The 15,249-nt window shown below is 39.9% G+C and overlaps 1 protein-coding gene across 3 annotated transcripts in view; it reads left to right on the top strand.

Annotated features, from left to right (window-relative positions):
• Positions 1-11,105, top strand: part of DCAF5 (DDB1 and CUL4 associated factor 5) — a 75,649-nt gene extending 64,544 nt beyond the window's left edge. For all 3 annotated transcript variants that reach the window (XM_026095786.2, XM_064512505.1, XM_064512504.1), the window contains exons 8-9: positions 2,323-2,450; positions 9,051-11,105. In XM_026095786.2, coding sequence (XP_025951571.1) covers positions 2,323-2,450; positions 9,051-10,856 — 1,934 coding nt within the window. In that variant the 3' untranslated portion in view covers positions 10,857-11,105. The remainder of the gene's footprint in view (positions 1-2,322; positions 2,451-9,050) is intronic.
• Positions 11,106-15,249: the final 4,144 nt, after the last annotated feature.

Raw genomic sequence — 15,249 nt, 5'->3', positions numbered from 1 at the left:
TGGACGTGGCATGGTGTGTACTTTTTATTCAGTGTTCTAAGTGTGTTTATAAAACATATAAAGTTTCAGAAAAAAGTTTTGGCATGAAATAACTACCACCACTGTTTCACTAGGGAAATAATCATGGGTTAACTCACATTGCTGACAGTCCCGCAAGAAACCAGTGACCAAATTGGAAACACAGTCTAAGTTATTAGTGTCCTAAGCTTGTATTTCATCTGCATTAGAATTGTTCTTTTGCTCATTGTCTCTAACATCTGACTCTTTTATGAGTGCTTTGTAGTGTGTGTATCTCTTGTGTTGTACTGAATTTGGGCAGCTAGAGTCCATGGATAGTTAAAACTTCATTTTAGGCATTACTTAGAGCCTTGGAAACATTTTTTAAGTAAATTGACTCTTCACTCCTGAGGCCCTTTTCCTGGAATGTTTGTCTGCTATGCCAAGATAAGTGCTTTGAGAACTGGACTTGATGTAACCATCTACAGTTGGCTAGATGTGTGCAACTGGATTGACAACTGTGATTTGGCTGGAAGGAATGCTGTGGGAGTAGGGCAACTTGCCATCAGCCACAAATGTGGTCATGAACGTCTAGCAGGGTGAGCAGAATGAAAAGGCATGAGGAGGCCCGTAAAATGGGAAGGAAAATCGAGAAGGGCCCAATTTGATATTTCATGAACTTGCTCTCCACTCAGTTACTTCTTGGTCAACTTTGCTTACACAAGCAAAATCTTGCTGGAATGGCTGAATGCTGAGCTTGCCTTCTAACCTCTACAGAAAGTGCAGATGTGCCCAAAGAAGAGAACTGTGCCAGGTAGCTCGGTCTCAGTGCAGTTTGGATGATTACATGTTGCCACGTGCGACGTGTGGCTCTTTCTGTCCCAAAGCGTCCTAAGACTGCAGTTGTGGTCTGCAAACACTTATCTGTGCAAACAGAACACTTTTCAGAAGCTGTAAAGATCTGTTTTTAGATAGGTATGGACTTTTTAGGGGGGCAGTGGTGGATGACTCCTCACTTTCAAATCCTTATCATGCTTTATACACATCAGTTAGATATTCAGAGTGTAGATATAATGAATGGAAAGGGTGGAACATCTCTAAGAGGAGGAGAGCTAAACACAGGCTACAGTTCTTTGCTGTTTATGTAACCTAACAAATAGAAGGTGATGTAGGGTGTAGGGGAGCTATATGACTTTTTGTTTTAGAAGATTTTTTTTTTCAGCGTTGGGTTTAGGGCTCAACCTGCAGCTATTTCAGCAGAAAAAGCTGTGGAGGACAAAGAAGTATAGCAAACACTTTCAGCAGGAAGAAGCAATTATACAGCTTTATATATACCTATAACTTTACATATACATAAAGTCTACTTGTTTAGTGTTAACATGACTATAAGTAGACAGAAGCTAATGAAATGATGTTGCCTTTCTATAAGGTGTATTTACAACCTTTGTAGTTGTAAATGTAAAGATTCTTTTCCTCTAAAGCTGTTCTCAGTTTTTACTTCTATTCTTTTAAAAGTCTTGGCTGCTTTTACTTGCAATGTTAATCCTAGCATGTTCATTAACTCTTGTTTATTCAGATAATCAAGTATGCTTTCCAACAAATTTATCATTTTATTTGGGTGAATAATATATAATGTACATTTACTGTGTGACAGTTTCTTGCCATTTATGTAACTTGACAGATAGAAGGTGATATAGGTGTATAGAAGTGTATAACCTACTGATCAGTTGTGTTATTTCTCTTTAAGCTTGCTCCACAGAAATGCAAATTGTTACAAATCCTAGTCTAGGGAAGCCTTAACTCTATCTGTAATGTAGTAGCTCAGGCTAGTAGCTCTGAAGATTAACTCCCTTACATTCCTATCCATAGGATCAATTATGACGGCAATGAATTGCTGATATCAGGGTATAGCAATTTAAAAAGTCAACCTCTGTATTTAGCTTTATTAGCAAATTCACAAACTGTAACTACTGTTATGCCTTAGGCCTTCTGGTTTCACTTGTGGTTCCATTAAATATTTATGTTGTTCTTATTCACATACTTGTCGTATTGGGTCAAAAGCCTTCATTGTTTGTTCAGATAGTTGAACTAGAGCTTGCCTCCAAGTCCTAATTTGCAGGAAGGATACTCTTCATCAGACTTGCAGCTTTTTGAAGGGACTTTGCTCATAAAATCAGAATTCTGCAGCTAACACAGGCCATAGAAATATTGCAGAAAAGAGTTGAAGTGCATTGTCAGGTATAATATGACTTTAAACAATTATGAATGGCAGGAATGTGAAAATTTAGTTATTCATTTGTGTGTGCTTATTTTTTTTTTCCCTAGGTGGCATTGGCAGGGTTGTCAACGGTGCTTTTATGGTATTGAAAGGTCATCGATCAATTGTAAACCAAGTCCGGTTTAATCCTCATACTTACATGATCTGTTCTTCTGGCGTTGAAAAGATTATAAAGGTAAGAGTAATTATTGGAAAATGTGCTGTTCCAATATTTAAGGAAGAAACACTTTCTTTTGCTCATGCCCATCCTCTCAGCTCATTTTATTTTTTTATGAGGTGGTATGTCTCATTAGCTGACTAACTGATGCAGATTTTATCAGATATTTCAACTTTAAATACCCCCCTCCATTTTAAAGATTTTAGAGGTAAGGGATAAGACCTGAATTTCCTGGATTTGTAGCTTGAAAAAGGAATTTTTTTCCAGTTTCCTTCTGTATGCAGCTAAAGTATTCTACAGACAGTCCATCTCCTAAGAGTTTGGTCATAGCTGTACTATGTAATCTCCTAAGACTTCTAACACTTTGGGCTATAAAATTTAATAAAATTCTCTTTGAACAGTGTAGTTGAGCCTTAGCCTATCCTGACCTAGCTGAACTTGGCCTCAAAATTGCCTCGTATGCCTTTCTGTAATTTTTACTTCTAAGTACATGCTTCTGCTTTGGAACAATTTAACATAACTTTCTGTGGCTTCCAGAGGGAAGAGGACTCCTACTGCCTTCCACTATCTGTCTTTTCTGAATCCTGTAATAACTTACGCTATTTTCAAAAAGTTTGGGCCTCATTATGTGGATTGCAAAGAGAAGACAAGCTTTGTTAGATTCTTGAACTTTCTTTCCTTAGGGAAAGACAGTCTCCTGGGAGCAAGGCAGAAACTTTGTTGTTTCTATCAACAGAGGTTTCTTTGGGGGAGAAAGGGGCAGAGGAATCTGTGCTACACTAATGCATTTTGCACTGCCATAGAAATTTTGCTATAATTTAGGTCTAACAACAAGAGAAAAGAAAATAGAATGATTTAATTTTTAAGTAGAAGAAAGAACTGATACTGCTTCTAGCCATTTGTTGAATGGCTTTAAAAGAGTCTTGCCTGCAAATGGCCATAATTGAGGTCATTTGAGTATAAGTAAATGCTTTTAGTCAACTACAGGTTGGCTGAATGAACTTGTCCTGCCAAGGAATATTTTAATAGTCTGTAACTTAGGGACCAGAACTGGCCTAAATCCTTCGGACCATGGCCCACTGTCCAGCTGCATCACTTGCATTACAGCTACTCACAGCCTTTGGGATCTGATCCTACTTCAACTTTCCTTCTCCTATGTCTTCCACTGGTATTTCAATTTGCTTTTCCACTTTTTCCTTCATCTGGGTCCCTCTGGCAGGTTTGTATACAAATAGCTTTGTCACAAAATATATTAAATGCGGGCCTTGAACAGACGTGCATTGAGAATAGTCTTAGCAGCTCATTGATTTTAAATTTTAAAGTAGTCAGCCTGCCACTGTTTAAAAGCAGTTTTGTTAGAGGAATTTTTTTTTGCTTTGGGACCTTGATTCATGCAATCTGAAGTCTCGTTTTTGGATTTTGGATCTGCTGACCCTTCACCCTATGAGTCCTTCCTCATGAGTGTGCTTTGACTGTTGGATTAGCATTGGTATAAACATTCCCTGTGCTGCTTTTGTATACATTTTTTTTCCCCTAGTGATTAAAAGGTTAGTTCGATTAAGCGTCCAGTCACAGGTTGTGTAACTCTTTCAAAGACAGCTGTGCTTGAATGCCTCTTTAAAAGAGAGTGCCTGTTGTGTCACAGTGTGTGCAGGGAACTCGCTTAGCTGCTTTGAAGCAACTGAATTCCCCAAACACTGCAAGCTGGAAACAAATCAAGGGAAAAGTGTTCCATGTATGAAGTTTATTAGCGAGACAGAACTCACTTTTTGGCTGTGTGTCAGCCTGGCTCAGCTTGTAATGTGCCTTGTTTGGGGATCAGGTTGTCTTAAAGTTCAAGTCCCATATCTAGTCTGGTCTGTGTGATTTTAGTGAACAGCAGTTTCTGTGTGACCATATGGTGGTGGTTTCTTTTTCACTCCAGCTATTTCTACAGATGTCATTGCAAAAAGATAGGCTGGAGGCTAGCAACAGCCGCTAGCAGTAAGGGAAAACAGAAGGAAACAGCCCAACAGTTCTGAGAGCCTCTGGAATGTCCCTAATGCAAAGAGGAAAGAACGGCCTGAGGAGAGAGCCTTGAACGAGCAGAGGAAAATGTGTCCAGATTGAGGAGCTAGGGAGTAAGGAGGAGACCATCGGAGTGGTAAACACAGGAATAAAGACAGTGGTGGCTGGCAGGAAAGCCTGTGCAGGGGAGCAGCAGATAGAACAGATGGGAGAGAAGGCTTGAAAACCGGTGGAAGATGGTTATTTACTGCATTTAAAACAGCTCAGAACACGAGTTCTTCCCTTTATGGCTTGCTTTCCCCCATGTAAATGCTTGATATGCTTGCCTGGAGAAGTTGAGATGACAGAGGAACAGCCATGAATAAAAACTATAGTTAGTTTTTTAAATCAGATCCTTAAGCCTCCTTCCTTCCACTGTCCTTCAAGTATCTTCTAAAAAACATTATGGAATTAAATCACAGAAGATAACTTCACCGTGGTTGGTTGATGTTCCATTCCCTCAGCTGTAGAAAAACCATGATGATTTAAAAATGTGGATGCAAGCAGTTTTTTGTCTGAGCTCTAATTTTTAGACTAGCTGGCCTAAATTTAGTACTTGTAGAAGTGAGGAACTGATAGCACCAGCATCTAGGCATGATACAGACAAGCCATTCAGGAATCCCACATGCTTCTGGCAACACACTTGCTATTTTAATGCTGATTCCAAATGAGATACAAATTCATCTCAGGCTTAACCCTGATGAAATAAGCAGCACTCATGAGGATGACTTTGATCTTTGTGGTTGTGTTTTTGCTTTTGTTTTGTTTTAGGGACCTTGAAAGAATAGAACTCAATAACTCAGTGGTTTATGCTTTGATTTCTGCTAGTACTGAGAATACAGTGGTTAAGTTGCTGAGGGCTGGACTTTTTTTTTTTTTTTTTTTTTTTTTTTTTTTTTTAACCAGGTATTTAAGTGAGAGGCTTCAGAAACCCAAAATGAGACTTAACAAGCTCATTGATAAAGCATACATGAAGCCTTGACTCCAGACAGTGTGCTGGACACATCAATCCAGATGAATTGCTCATTGCTTTCCATTTCAGAGACCTGAACCTTACAAGGATGGTATTGAAAAGTGCAGCTGTGAACTAAAATTATCACTTTGCAGCAAACATTTACCACTAGGGCTAAGCAAAATGAGATAGAAAAATAGCCCTTTCTCCTCAATTAAGTGTGTAAGACATTAGGGTGTGCTGTCAGGAAAATGAATTGCATTGCAAAAGAAACAAATGAGGCATTCCCTCTAATGTGTGGGACTTAGAGGAGAGCCACAGAGAATTATGCAGTTAGAAGACAGTTTCAGAAAAGGTGAAATGGAGCTTAGCTCGTAAGGATTTTCAGAATGAAGACTATTTTGTACTGGATCTTAAGAGAAAGGGAATACCTTGGGTTTTTGGGTTTTTTTGTTTTTTTGGTTTTTTTGAGGATGACTATTGTAGGACCCATTTGTCTGAAAATCATCAGTGTAGCAAAGATAGCAAAGTCTGTTTGCCCTTGTTGCTATGGTGACAGATTAATGTCATTGTGGCTAGCTGCCTCTGCCTTAACAGATAATCTAAGATAGCTGGTTCCACTTATTGCCACACTAAAGGTATAACTACTTTTTTGTTTTAAATTTTGAGGCTTTAACACCATGTAGTACAAGCAATTCAGTTATGCCCTTTGCAGCATCTCTGCTGAAGTAGATAGAGAAGCAGTTTTGTACTCCTCTTTTCCATTGTTCCTATTTTTGTATCCAGACTTGGGGCATCAGTGACTAATATCCAGTTCGTTAGTCCTCTGACAGAGAAAGAACTTTTCTCTTCGCTCTATTTTCTCTGGTGCTTGCAGAGTGAGCAAAAAAGCTTTTGGCAGCAATAGCAGCAAGAATGTGGAATCTCTCTGAGCTTACTTAATATACTTTAGATGACTTCTCTTCATAAATAAACCTTTCCCAAAGTGACTTCAAAGCAGCCTCCTTCTCCTGCAGTTATATTGGTTCATACAAAATCTAAGTGTGTTCTAATTTTCTTGAAAAAATCTTAACAAAATCCAGGAGCTAACTTGCAAAGATGCTACATGTCTGAGAATATTTAAAACTTGTTCTCCTCTTAAAAGTAAATACTGCCTAGGCAACATTGCACCTGAAAGAAACTCGGGGATCTGTCTTTGAAGTGGAGACAAGAGAAACAGAAGAAAGGTGCCATCCCAAGTAGAAGGCAAAAACAGCAAGCTACCATGATGAGGAGGCTTCCTCTGCTGTCTGAAAACCAGCAATAATTGTTAGGACAACTCTGCACTCAAGATGCAAAAACATATGTGAGATGTTGAAATGGATGGCAAAACATGTTCAGAGCAATAGTTTCATAAAACCTAATGATCAGGCTAATGCTGCTAGGACTACTTAAGGAAGGGGCATGCAAGCATGCTTGTCCAAGCAAACAGCCTAGTTCCTGTGATATACGCTAAGCATGAAGCATATCCAAGGAGATATATGCTTGTCAAATGCAAGGAGGTCTACTTGCTGAAATGTTCAGTAGTGTGGCCTAGAGGGGAAAAGATCTGATAAATCCACATACACAGAGAGAGGACTCTTTCCTACCTTGTCTTTGAGAAAGTGGATCATGGGAAGTAATTAGAGGATGAAGTGATGCTTTTTTTGTTCTCTTGAATAGTTCAAAAATGCTAAGTGTGGTTGATGGAAGTCTAAACATACTGCGCTTAGCAACACCTGCTCTTGGTCTGTTTATCCAAGCCTGATATTTCTCCCCTGAACTACATTTCTAGTAAGTGCAGTGCTTGAATCAAGCGATGGAGATTGTCTTCATTCTGATTTCAGGTATTATATTAGTGAACTGTACTGGAAGAGAATTTGCCTCAATACTGCAAACAATAAAAATTGCAATTAGAAATAGTAAATATACCTTGAAATCGACGTACTTCTTAGAAACAGGCTAACGAAATGCAATGTAAAATTGCTTTGCTATTTGCTTAAAGGCAGCTTGATGATTGTATACAGAAAAGGGTGTATCTGCAACCCACTTCAATTTTGGGATACAGTCTTTTTTACCTGCATGACCAGATCATATGTGGAAGCTACGTTAACCATAAATTACATTGAGGATGCAAAACAAAAGCATTCAGGTTTGAGGGAATTTCAGAATAAAGGTTACCAGTCCATCTTAAATTTGACTGTGTGAACAAGAAGTAGCAAAGTAATTCATTTTGGTTTTTTCCCAGATATTAGAAGTGTAAGGTCTAAGGTCTTACTGAACACTGTTGAAATTCTGTAATACAGAATTGCTAGCATCCATTGGCTTTTTTTCATAGTGCTTGTCATGATAGTATCAGATTATGTTGCATGTGTTAACTGTGCATCTGTGAGATGAGTTATTATCCCATTTATTAACAGTTTTGTCTACTTGAAACAAAACTTTACTGATTTCTTTTGGGAAATGAGTTGGATGTTTTTTTGCCAAAGTCCTTTCCAAAAGGCCAACCTGGTATAGACAGCTGGCATAGAAAATTTTGCCCTGAGCTTGTTAGCCTGGTAAAAGAAAAGTATGGCTGAAAGCAGATATTTTATAATCAGAATGTTAAGACAGTGTTGTGGATAGGCTGCATATGGGCTCTGACTACATTAAGTGCTGTGCACCAGATTAGCATCAATCTAGAGCAAGGTGGTAGTAGTGGCTGTTGTCCAAATGAGTGCCTTAAACGTGTTGCTGCTGAATCTGTGGGTAAAAGTGAGAGAGGTGAAGGAGATCCAACTGTTATGTTTGCTATGTATTGCCAGATTCTGAGGAATATTGGTGAGGCTTTTGGTCTTGAGGGGTTTGGGGTTTTCTTTTTTCCCTCTGCACCAGGGAAAACTAGAGGAGGGTTTAGGGTGGCAACACAGTTAAGTCTGTTGATACTGGTGAAATAATTTCATTTTGCGGTGTTATTACCTCTCTACTTGAAAAGTAGCTTTCACTAAAACTCTTCTTCACCTTTTCCCTCTAACTAAAACAGCTGCAGCTTCTTGAAAGGATGTTGGAGGGGGAAAAAATTGTTTTATTTCCTTCAGAACTGTTTGCTAAAGGGAATAGTGGGGGCCTGCTTTTCGCCTCCATACATTCAGCTCCCTGACTGCTGATCAGGTGTGACTGTGCAGCTGGATGAAATGTTGCTCTACATCACTGGCATAAGCAACTCTAGTTTCCTGGGAAACAAGTGCCTTCATTAGTGCTAAGACTACATTGCAGGCAACATACTATTCTTACCCTTAGTGAGTAAGCATCACCTATTACATAAAAATAGAGCCCTGCAATTTGGGAGAAATTATTACACACTGAAATATTGCAGTGATGGGGAATTTGCAGTGTGAGATCTTTACATTCTGGACGGATGAAACAGATGTAGGAAAATATAAAGGGGAAAAGAAACATCTCTTTGGAGTGCTTGTAAGTTTTGGGCTGGGGTGTAAACAACTATATTAATAAAAACAATCTGCAGCTTGCAATATTTCTTAATATTTGCTCTATTGTTCTATTTCAAATGCTTATAACACTTCCAGTTCAAATCAATGTGGTTTTTTTGTTTTCTGTTACAGATCTGGAGTCCTTATAAACAGCCTGACTGCACAGGAGATCTGGATGGTAGAATTGAGGATGATTCCCGTTGCCTCTACACTCATGAAGAGTACATTAGTCTTGTGTTGAACAGTGGTAGTGGTCTGTCCCATGATTATGCCAACCAATCGGTCCAGGAAGATCCACGAATGATGGCCTTTTTTGACTCCCTGGTGCGCCGAGAGATCGAAGGCTGGAGTTCTGACTCGGACAGTGACCTTAGTGAGAGCACCATCCTGCAGCTCCACGCAGGAGTAAGTGAACGCTCTGCTTACAGTGAGTCAGAGTCTTCTGCCTCTTTGCATCATTCCCCACCACATGTGGCTGAAGAATCTGATGAAACTGCCTATAATTTGAGCGCCTTAAGATCTTCTGAATCCCCCTCAGCCAGAGAAGATATGGCATCCCGTCAGCAGAGGCTCTCTGCACTGAGAAAGTATCAGGATAAACGTCTCCTGGCCCTTTCCAATGAGTCCGATTCTGATGAAAATACCTGTGAGGCAGAGCTAGACACAGACCTCTTTCCACGGCCACGGTCCCCGAGTCCTGAGGAGAATGAATCCAGCAGTTCCAGCAGCAGCAGCAGCAGCACTGAGGACGAAGAGGAACTAAACGAACGACGCACATCTATGAGGCAACGCAATGCACTGAGGCGCCGACAGAAGGTGCAAAAAGAAGAGAGGACTAGCACTAACACAGAGAATGTGACCCCCTACATAGGTGAGGATATCTATGACTACCCCCAGATCAAAGTAGATGATCTTTCTTCTTCTCCAGCTTCTTCACCTGAAAGGAGTTCAGCCAATAAGGAAGTTCTCAAAGAAAGGACCTCGCCTTGTTCAGACAGTGAGGCAGTGGAGAGAAAAATTTACAAAGCATACAAATGGCTTCATTATTCTTACATATCATATTCAGCTGGTAAAGATGGTGAATCCTTCCGTGGAGATGGGGAAAATGATGAAGGGAAACCAGGAACTAGTGGAAGACATGGTACAGCACACTCATTAATTAAGGAAGATGCTAGGAACTTAAGTTCAGTAGTTCCTCAAGGTTCCCCGTCTCTTCCTACTGAAAGCCACAACAAAGAAATTTTAAAAGAATGTGGTTTAATAGAAAATCCTAGTAATGGTCAGACTTATGAATGTGACAGTCGGCGGATGGAGGGTCAAGAAAACACGTCTGAAGACACCAGCAGTGGAGGTATAGAACTTTCTTTTGAGACTAAAAAGCTCAATGGAAAAGCTAACTGCAAAGGGCTAACTAGTTGTACTGAAGAGCCTTGCATTCAGACTGCAGGACTTGTGGAACAGAAAAATAGTCAGAACTGTCAACCAGCATCCAGCCATCACTCGCTGGTCCCTCCATTCTCCGCTGTTGCCATCTGTAGCATGTCTGCTCATTGCTCCAGAAACCAGACTGCTGACGGTGAGGAGAGGATTGAGACTTCCTGTGTTAACCACAATAATGGCCACTTGCATCTTCGCCCTTCATGCTTCAACAATGGACAGAGTTTTGGAGAGCAGGAGACTGTGATTCAAGGACTACAGGTACATTCAAATGCTGATAATGGCAACCTTGTACAGATGGGTGTGACCTTGCACAAAGACTGCTGCTTGTCTGAAATGGACTCTAACAGCTACAGCGTGAGCACAAGAGAGGATACTGCTGACTTGCATCCCACAGGCAGTGAGAGCGCTCAGTCTCTCGGAGGACTGAAAAGGCACAGAGCGGAGTTGGAAGATGCGGATTCAGAGAATTCATCCTTAGAAAAGAAGTTAAAAACATGATAAATGCAAATGTCTGTCGTAGTGTGCACTCTCTCTAAAAAGGAAAAAGAAAAAAAGTATTAAAGGCACATAGAGCTTGGGTCTGAAACATTGCGTTTGATTCTCCATTCCATTCTTCAGTGGGTCTGTTTTAGATTGCCAATGGTTCACGCTGTATAAAAATCCAACTTACTCCTTAATGAGACTGAGTCTAGTGTACCCATACAAGGTTCTGTTTAAAGTAAATCCTTATTAAGACGGTTGACTGAATTATTCTTGTGTGAACATGTGTCGTTTGTTCAGTCAACCAACTAGGATGACTGCTTTGTAAGTTTTAATTGTTCTTCTGAGAAGGAATTTTTCCATACTGACACTTATTACACATTAGAGACTGAAGAATGATTGAATTAGATCACACTGGTGGTAGTTTGGGGTGCGATTCTTCGTGAGGAAAATAAAGAGGAGACCTTTCTGGTCCCTTACTTCCGTTTCAGAAACTAAAGAAATGCAACCATGAAGGAGGATATTTTCAGAACTTACTTGTATCTGTAGAGATATTTCATAAAGCACTTGCTTTTGATATAGTTCAGTGACGTTATTTTTATGCCAACAGAAAAGCGATAGGAAATGAGCCTCTTTCAAAAATCAACTTTAGACTGTTCCCATGGTGACATTCAATTTTGTGGGTTTTTTTAATAGAAAAGTACTGAATAACACAGTATCATCATTATACTAAAATGTGATTGCTTGGCAAGAGGAAGGTATAATGCTGTAGGCTTCACTCTAACCAAGGGCTATTAAAAATCAGGCATTGTAGCATGCCTTTCTGTAAGCTTAACACACACATTCATTGCTACTAGAATATGGCTCTGAGTGCTGGGTTGCATCTTGACTGTGCTCCCCCTGTGTGCTTACCTCTGGGAGGCAGGGGCAGAGAGGACACTGGAAGGATGGATAAGCTAACTGATGCATGTTAACAGCAACGCTTGGTAAAGCCTGAAAAATACTGCTAAAACTTCTTTAGCTCATTTTGAGCGTAGAAACTAATACAAACAGCTTGACATTGGAGGTCAGGAGTGGTTTTCCATCACTGTGCTGCAAATACTTAAAATGCTAGGTGGGTATATGGATTCCATCTAAGCAAGAACTGTGTGTGTATGAGAGTTTCAGAGGAACAGCCCCACATGGGGTCATGAGGATAGCAGAGCTCCGAGTCGGAGTTTGTGCAAGGGAGTAGCTTTTGCCAGCTGGATGTCATGAACTTGGCATACTGTTCAAGGGAACTGGGTCCGTTGTTGTCTGGACTCTGTTTTTAATGGAATACACGGTGAGTCCCCTTAGTTCTGGTATGCTGTGAGTTGGAGGAACTGCACTTGCTTCCCTAGCAACAAGGTAAGAGGAATCTGTGTGCAAAGGGAGAAGAAACCAACATACAAAGGACGTAAATCACATGTTTGGGCCTTGCAGTGCTGACGAGAAAAGATGCTTCTTTTGACCCTAGTAACTGCCACTGGCTTTCAAGCCCAGTATTCATGAAGGGCTAGCTTATTTTGAGGAATAGTGGGTTTTGCCTTGGATATGACTTAGTACACTGCTTCTGAGCACTGATTTCAGGATAATTATTTCACATACACAGCTACCTAGTATCTGGAGAAGAGGTGAGATGCCCTGTTAAAAGATGATAAGGGAAAAGGAAAACCTCAGAAGTGATGCTGGGAGGGAAAGGTAAGGGAGGGAGGAAAGAGGTGAAAAACATGGGAGAGCTGAAAAGTTTACATTACAGAGATTGTATGCCATAGGCTGTTTTCCCACTCTTGATCAGCTCTGCTAAGTGAGAACTTAGAGTAATGCAGTATTTAACAAGCATGTAAGAAGGCTGAAAGGGAAAGGGATGTTTTCAAACATCACTGAAAGTGGCAATAAGAACAAGTTGGTATTTCACTACCTTATTGAAAAAGTCATTCTGTACCAATTATTTATTAGATCACTGTAATCAAGATGGCTATAGGAGTGTTTTTCTTGATTGTATAAGCACCTTATTTTAAATTCTGTTAGCCAGAGTCTCAAAGTTGCCAAGTCAAAACTTTTTTTTCTTTTTTTTCTTTTTTTTTTAAAAAAAAGTTCTTCAAATTGGAAACATTTTCTCATCTGTGATAGCTGCTTCTTCCACCTGCCCCAGCAGAATGCCTGGACTGTTGATAAATGAGGAGTTCAACTTTCCTTTGACGTGGTCTTTTCTCGAATGCCTAGCATTCTCACTTTCTGGCTCTTCTGTTTGTTTCCTAAGCAGAATAAAAGCTCCTCAGCTTGGTGTTAATCTTCTACAGGCTCTGGGCATAAAGGTTTGCTGTGGCTTCCCAAAAACATCTTCCTGTGTTGTCATCATACTTGTTACTTCTAGCTTCTGTAAAGCAGGAGGAAGGTAGGCTATGATCTTAACCTTTTGTTCACAGGAAAGTAGACAACTTCATGCAAGAATTGTACCTTCTGAATCAGTGGGTTCACCTTCCCATTAAATAAATGGTATCAGCATTACTACTACTAGACAGCTACATTATATGGAAAAGACAGGAAAAAAATAGAGTATGTCTGCTACAGTTAAACAACAAGAAGAGCTGCTCCTTGCAGATTGCTTTGCTCTGTGTTTGAGCCTAGGCATCTGCTCTATCCCTCCCCTACGCTGGGTTGCTACCTATGCTATGTGCCAGTAGTTTGCTGCATTTGAGTGTTGCTGAGTATTTGGCATTGTCACTTCCAGTTTATGGGGGAAGAAAGTGAGCTTTTCAATGGAAAATCTTGTAAGTTGGTATCTGAAGAGATTTCACCTTTTCTGATTATCTATGCCATATACTTAGGGACCAATAGGGTTATGTAAATATTGAACTGCCAGGTTAGCTACTCCTTACTCTTCATGCAATTTATAGGGAAATTTGTTAGGCCAGATTAAACAGTTCATCTCCAGAAAACCTTATCAGTGGGAAAAGAAAATTCTCCTTTGTGTTTCTTCATAGCACTTTGGACAGAGAAAGATTGATTTTTAAAGAAGTCTATTTTGACACTCAAGCTCGCAAGCTACATGGTTGCCTATTTTAACTTCCTCTGTTTAAAGCTAATGTCAAACCAACCTATCTGGGACCTTAACTAAAGTAAAAGAGACAAAATTGAATTTTTCTCTGAAGTAGATCCAATGGAAATTGCCCATTGCCATTGTCCCCTTCCTACAGGCAAGGCAAATGCAGAAAGATATAGCTGCCTTGAGACAGAGCACAGGGTTTTGATCATGGGTGTACCAGTTAATCACAGTATGTTGAGAAATTCAGCCTGTCTGACTTGGAGTAATAATTGGGAATGACAACCTATTTCAGAATCTTCTCCCAAAAATTGCAGTGTAAAGAACACTTTTTTTTTTTCTAAGTTTTGTAATAGAACCACACTCTTAACTACTAAAAACCTGGCCCTAATGCCTGCTTACAAGCTGCATCACTTGGTACCTGGAAAATCGCTCTTCATAAAATGTTTCAAGCAAATAATGCATTTAGGTCTACTTCTGAGGTTTTGTACTTAGTGCTATTAGATCTATGCAACTCCTGATATTTTACAGTACTAAGAATTTTTTTCTTCATTATCACATCCTACTTAATACATAGACGTTTCTTGCTTGCTGTGGCCCTCAGAAGCTGATGTGGCTTAATGTTATCAAGGTCTTGAGATGCTTTCATTTTTACTTCTAACTTATTTTGCTCTTTATTTGTGCTCAAGAGCAAGATGGGACTTTTATTATTTCTTTGAGTTGAAATGCTCCAAGTTAGTGGGGTTTCGTCTCTTTTTACAGCCTGTACCGTTAAAGAGAGAGAGAGAGGGAGGTACCTTTTATATCCAATGCTTTCTTTTGTTTTCATTCACTCTGCTTCTCAGGGTATTTCTGCCAGAGCTGTGGAGCTATGTGAACTGCTGCAGAGCACAGAGGCATGTGCCAGAGGCATGTGTATAGCTGTAACAGCTGAATTACTACATGCATATGCTGAAGTTCTTGAGGATTTCTTTAATAAGCCAATTCCAATACATGTATAATTTGTAAATTCATTACTGCACTCCTACTACTGCACCTGGCTGCACTAATTATTCCAGCTAGCACTATACCAATATGCCCAAGACCTCTCTGTTTCAAACCTCCACCAAGAAAATGGCAATTCTTTATATTTAAAACAAACAAACAAACAATACTGGTTATGGCAGGGGATAGGTTTGCAAAAGTATTCTTCAGTGGTTGTGCAGGTCAAAAGCAGTGAAAGCTCAAGGGGAAAGAGAGTACAATCACAGTGTAATCAGTACTCTGATGCCTCTGTCTTGTCATAGGAAGTAAGAAATCTGAACTTGCTGTCTGTACCCTGCTTGGTTTAAGTCAGGGACTTGA

Source organism: Dromaius novaehollandiae, chromosome 5, assembly GCF_036370855.1.
Source record: "Dromaius novaehollandiae isolate bDroNov1 chromosome 5, bDroNov1.hap1, whole genome shotgun sequence".
NCBI classification, from domain to species: domain Eukaryota; kingdom Metazoa; phylum Chordata; class Aves; order Casuariiformes; family Dromaiidae; genus Dromaius; species Dromaius novaehollandiae.
The sequence above is the reverse complement of the archived record's forward strand: the minus strand, read 5'-3'. Positions and strand labels throughout refer to the sequence as shown.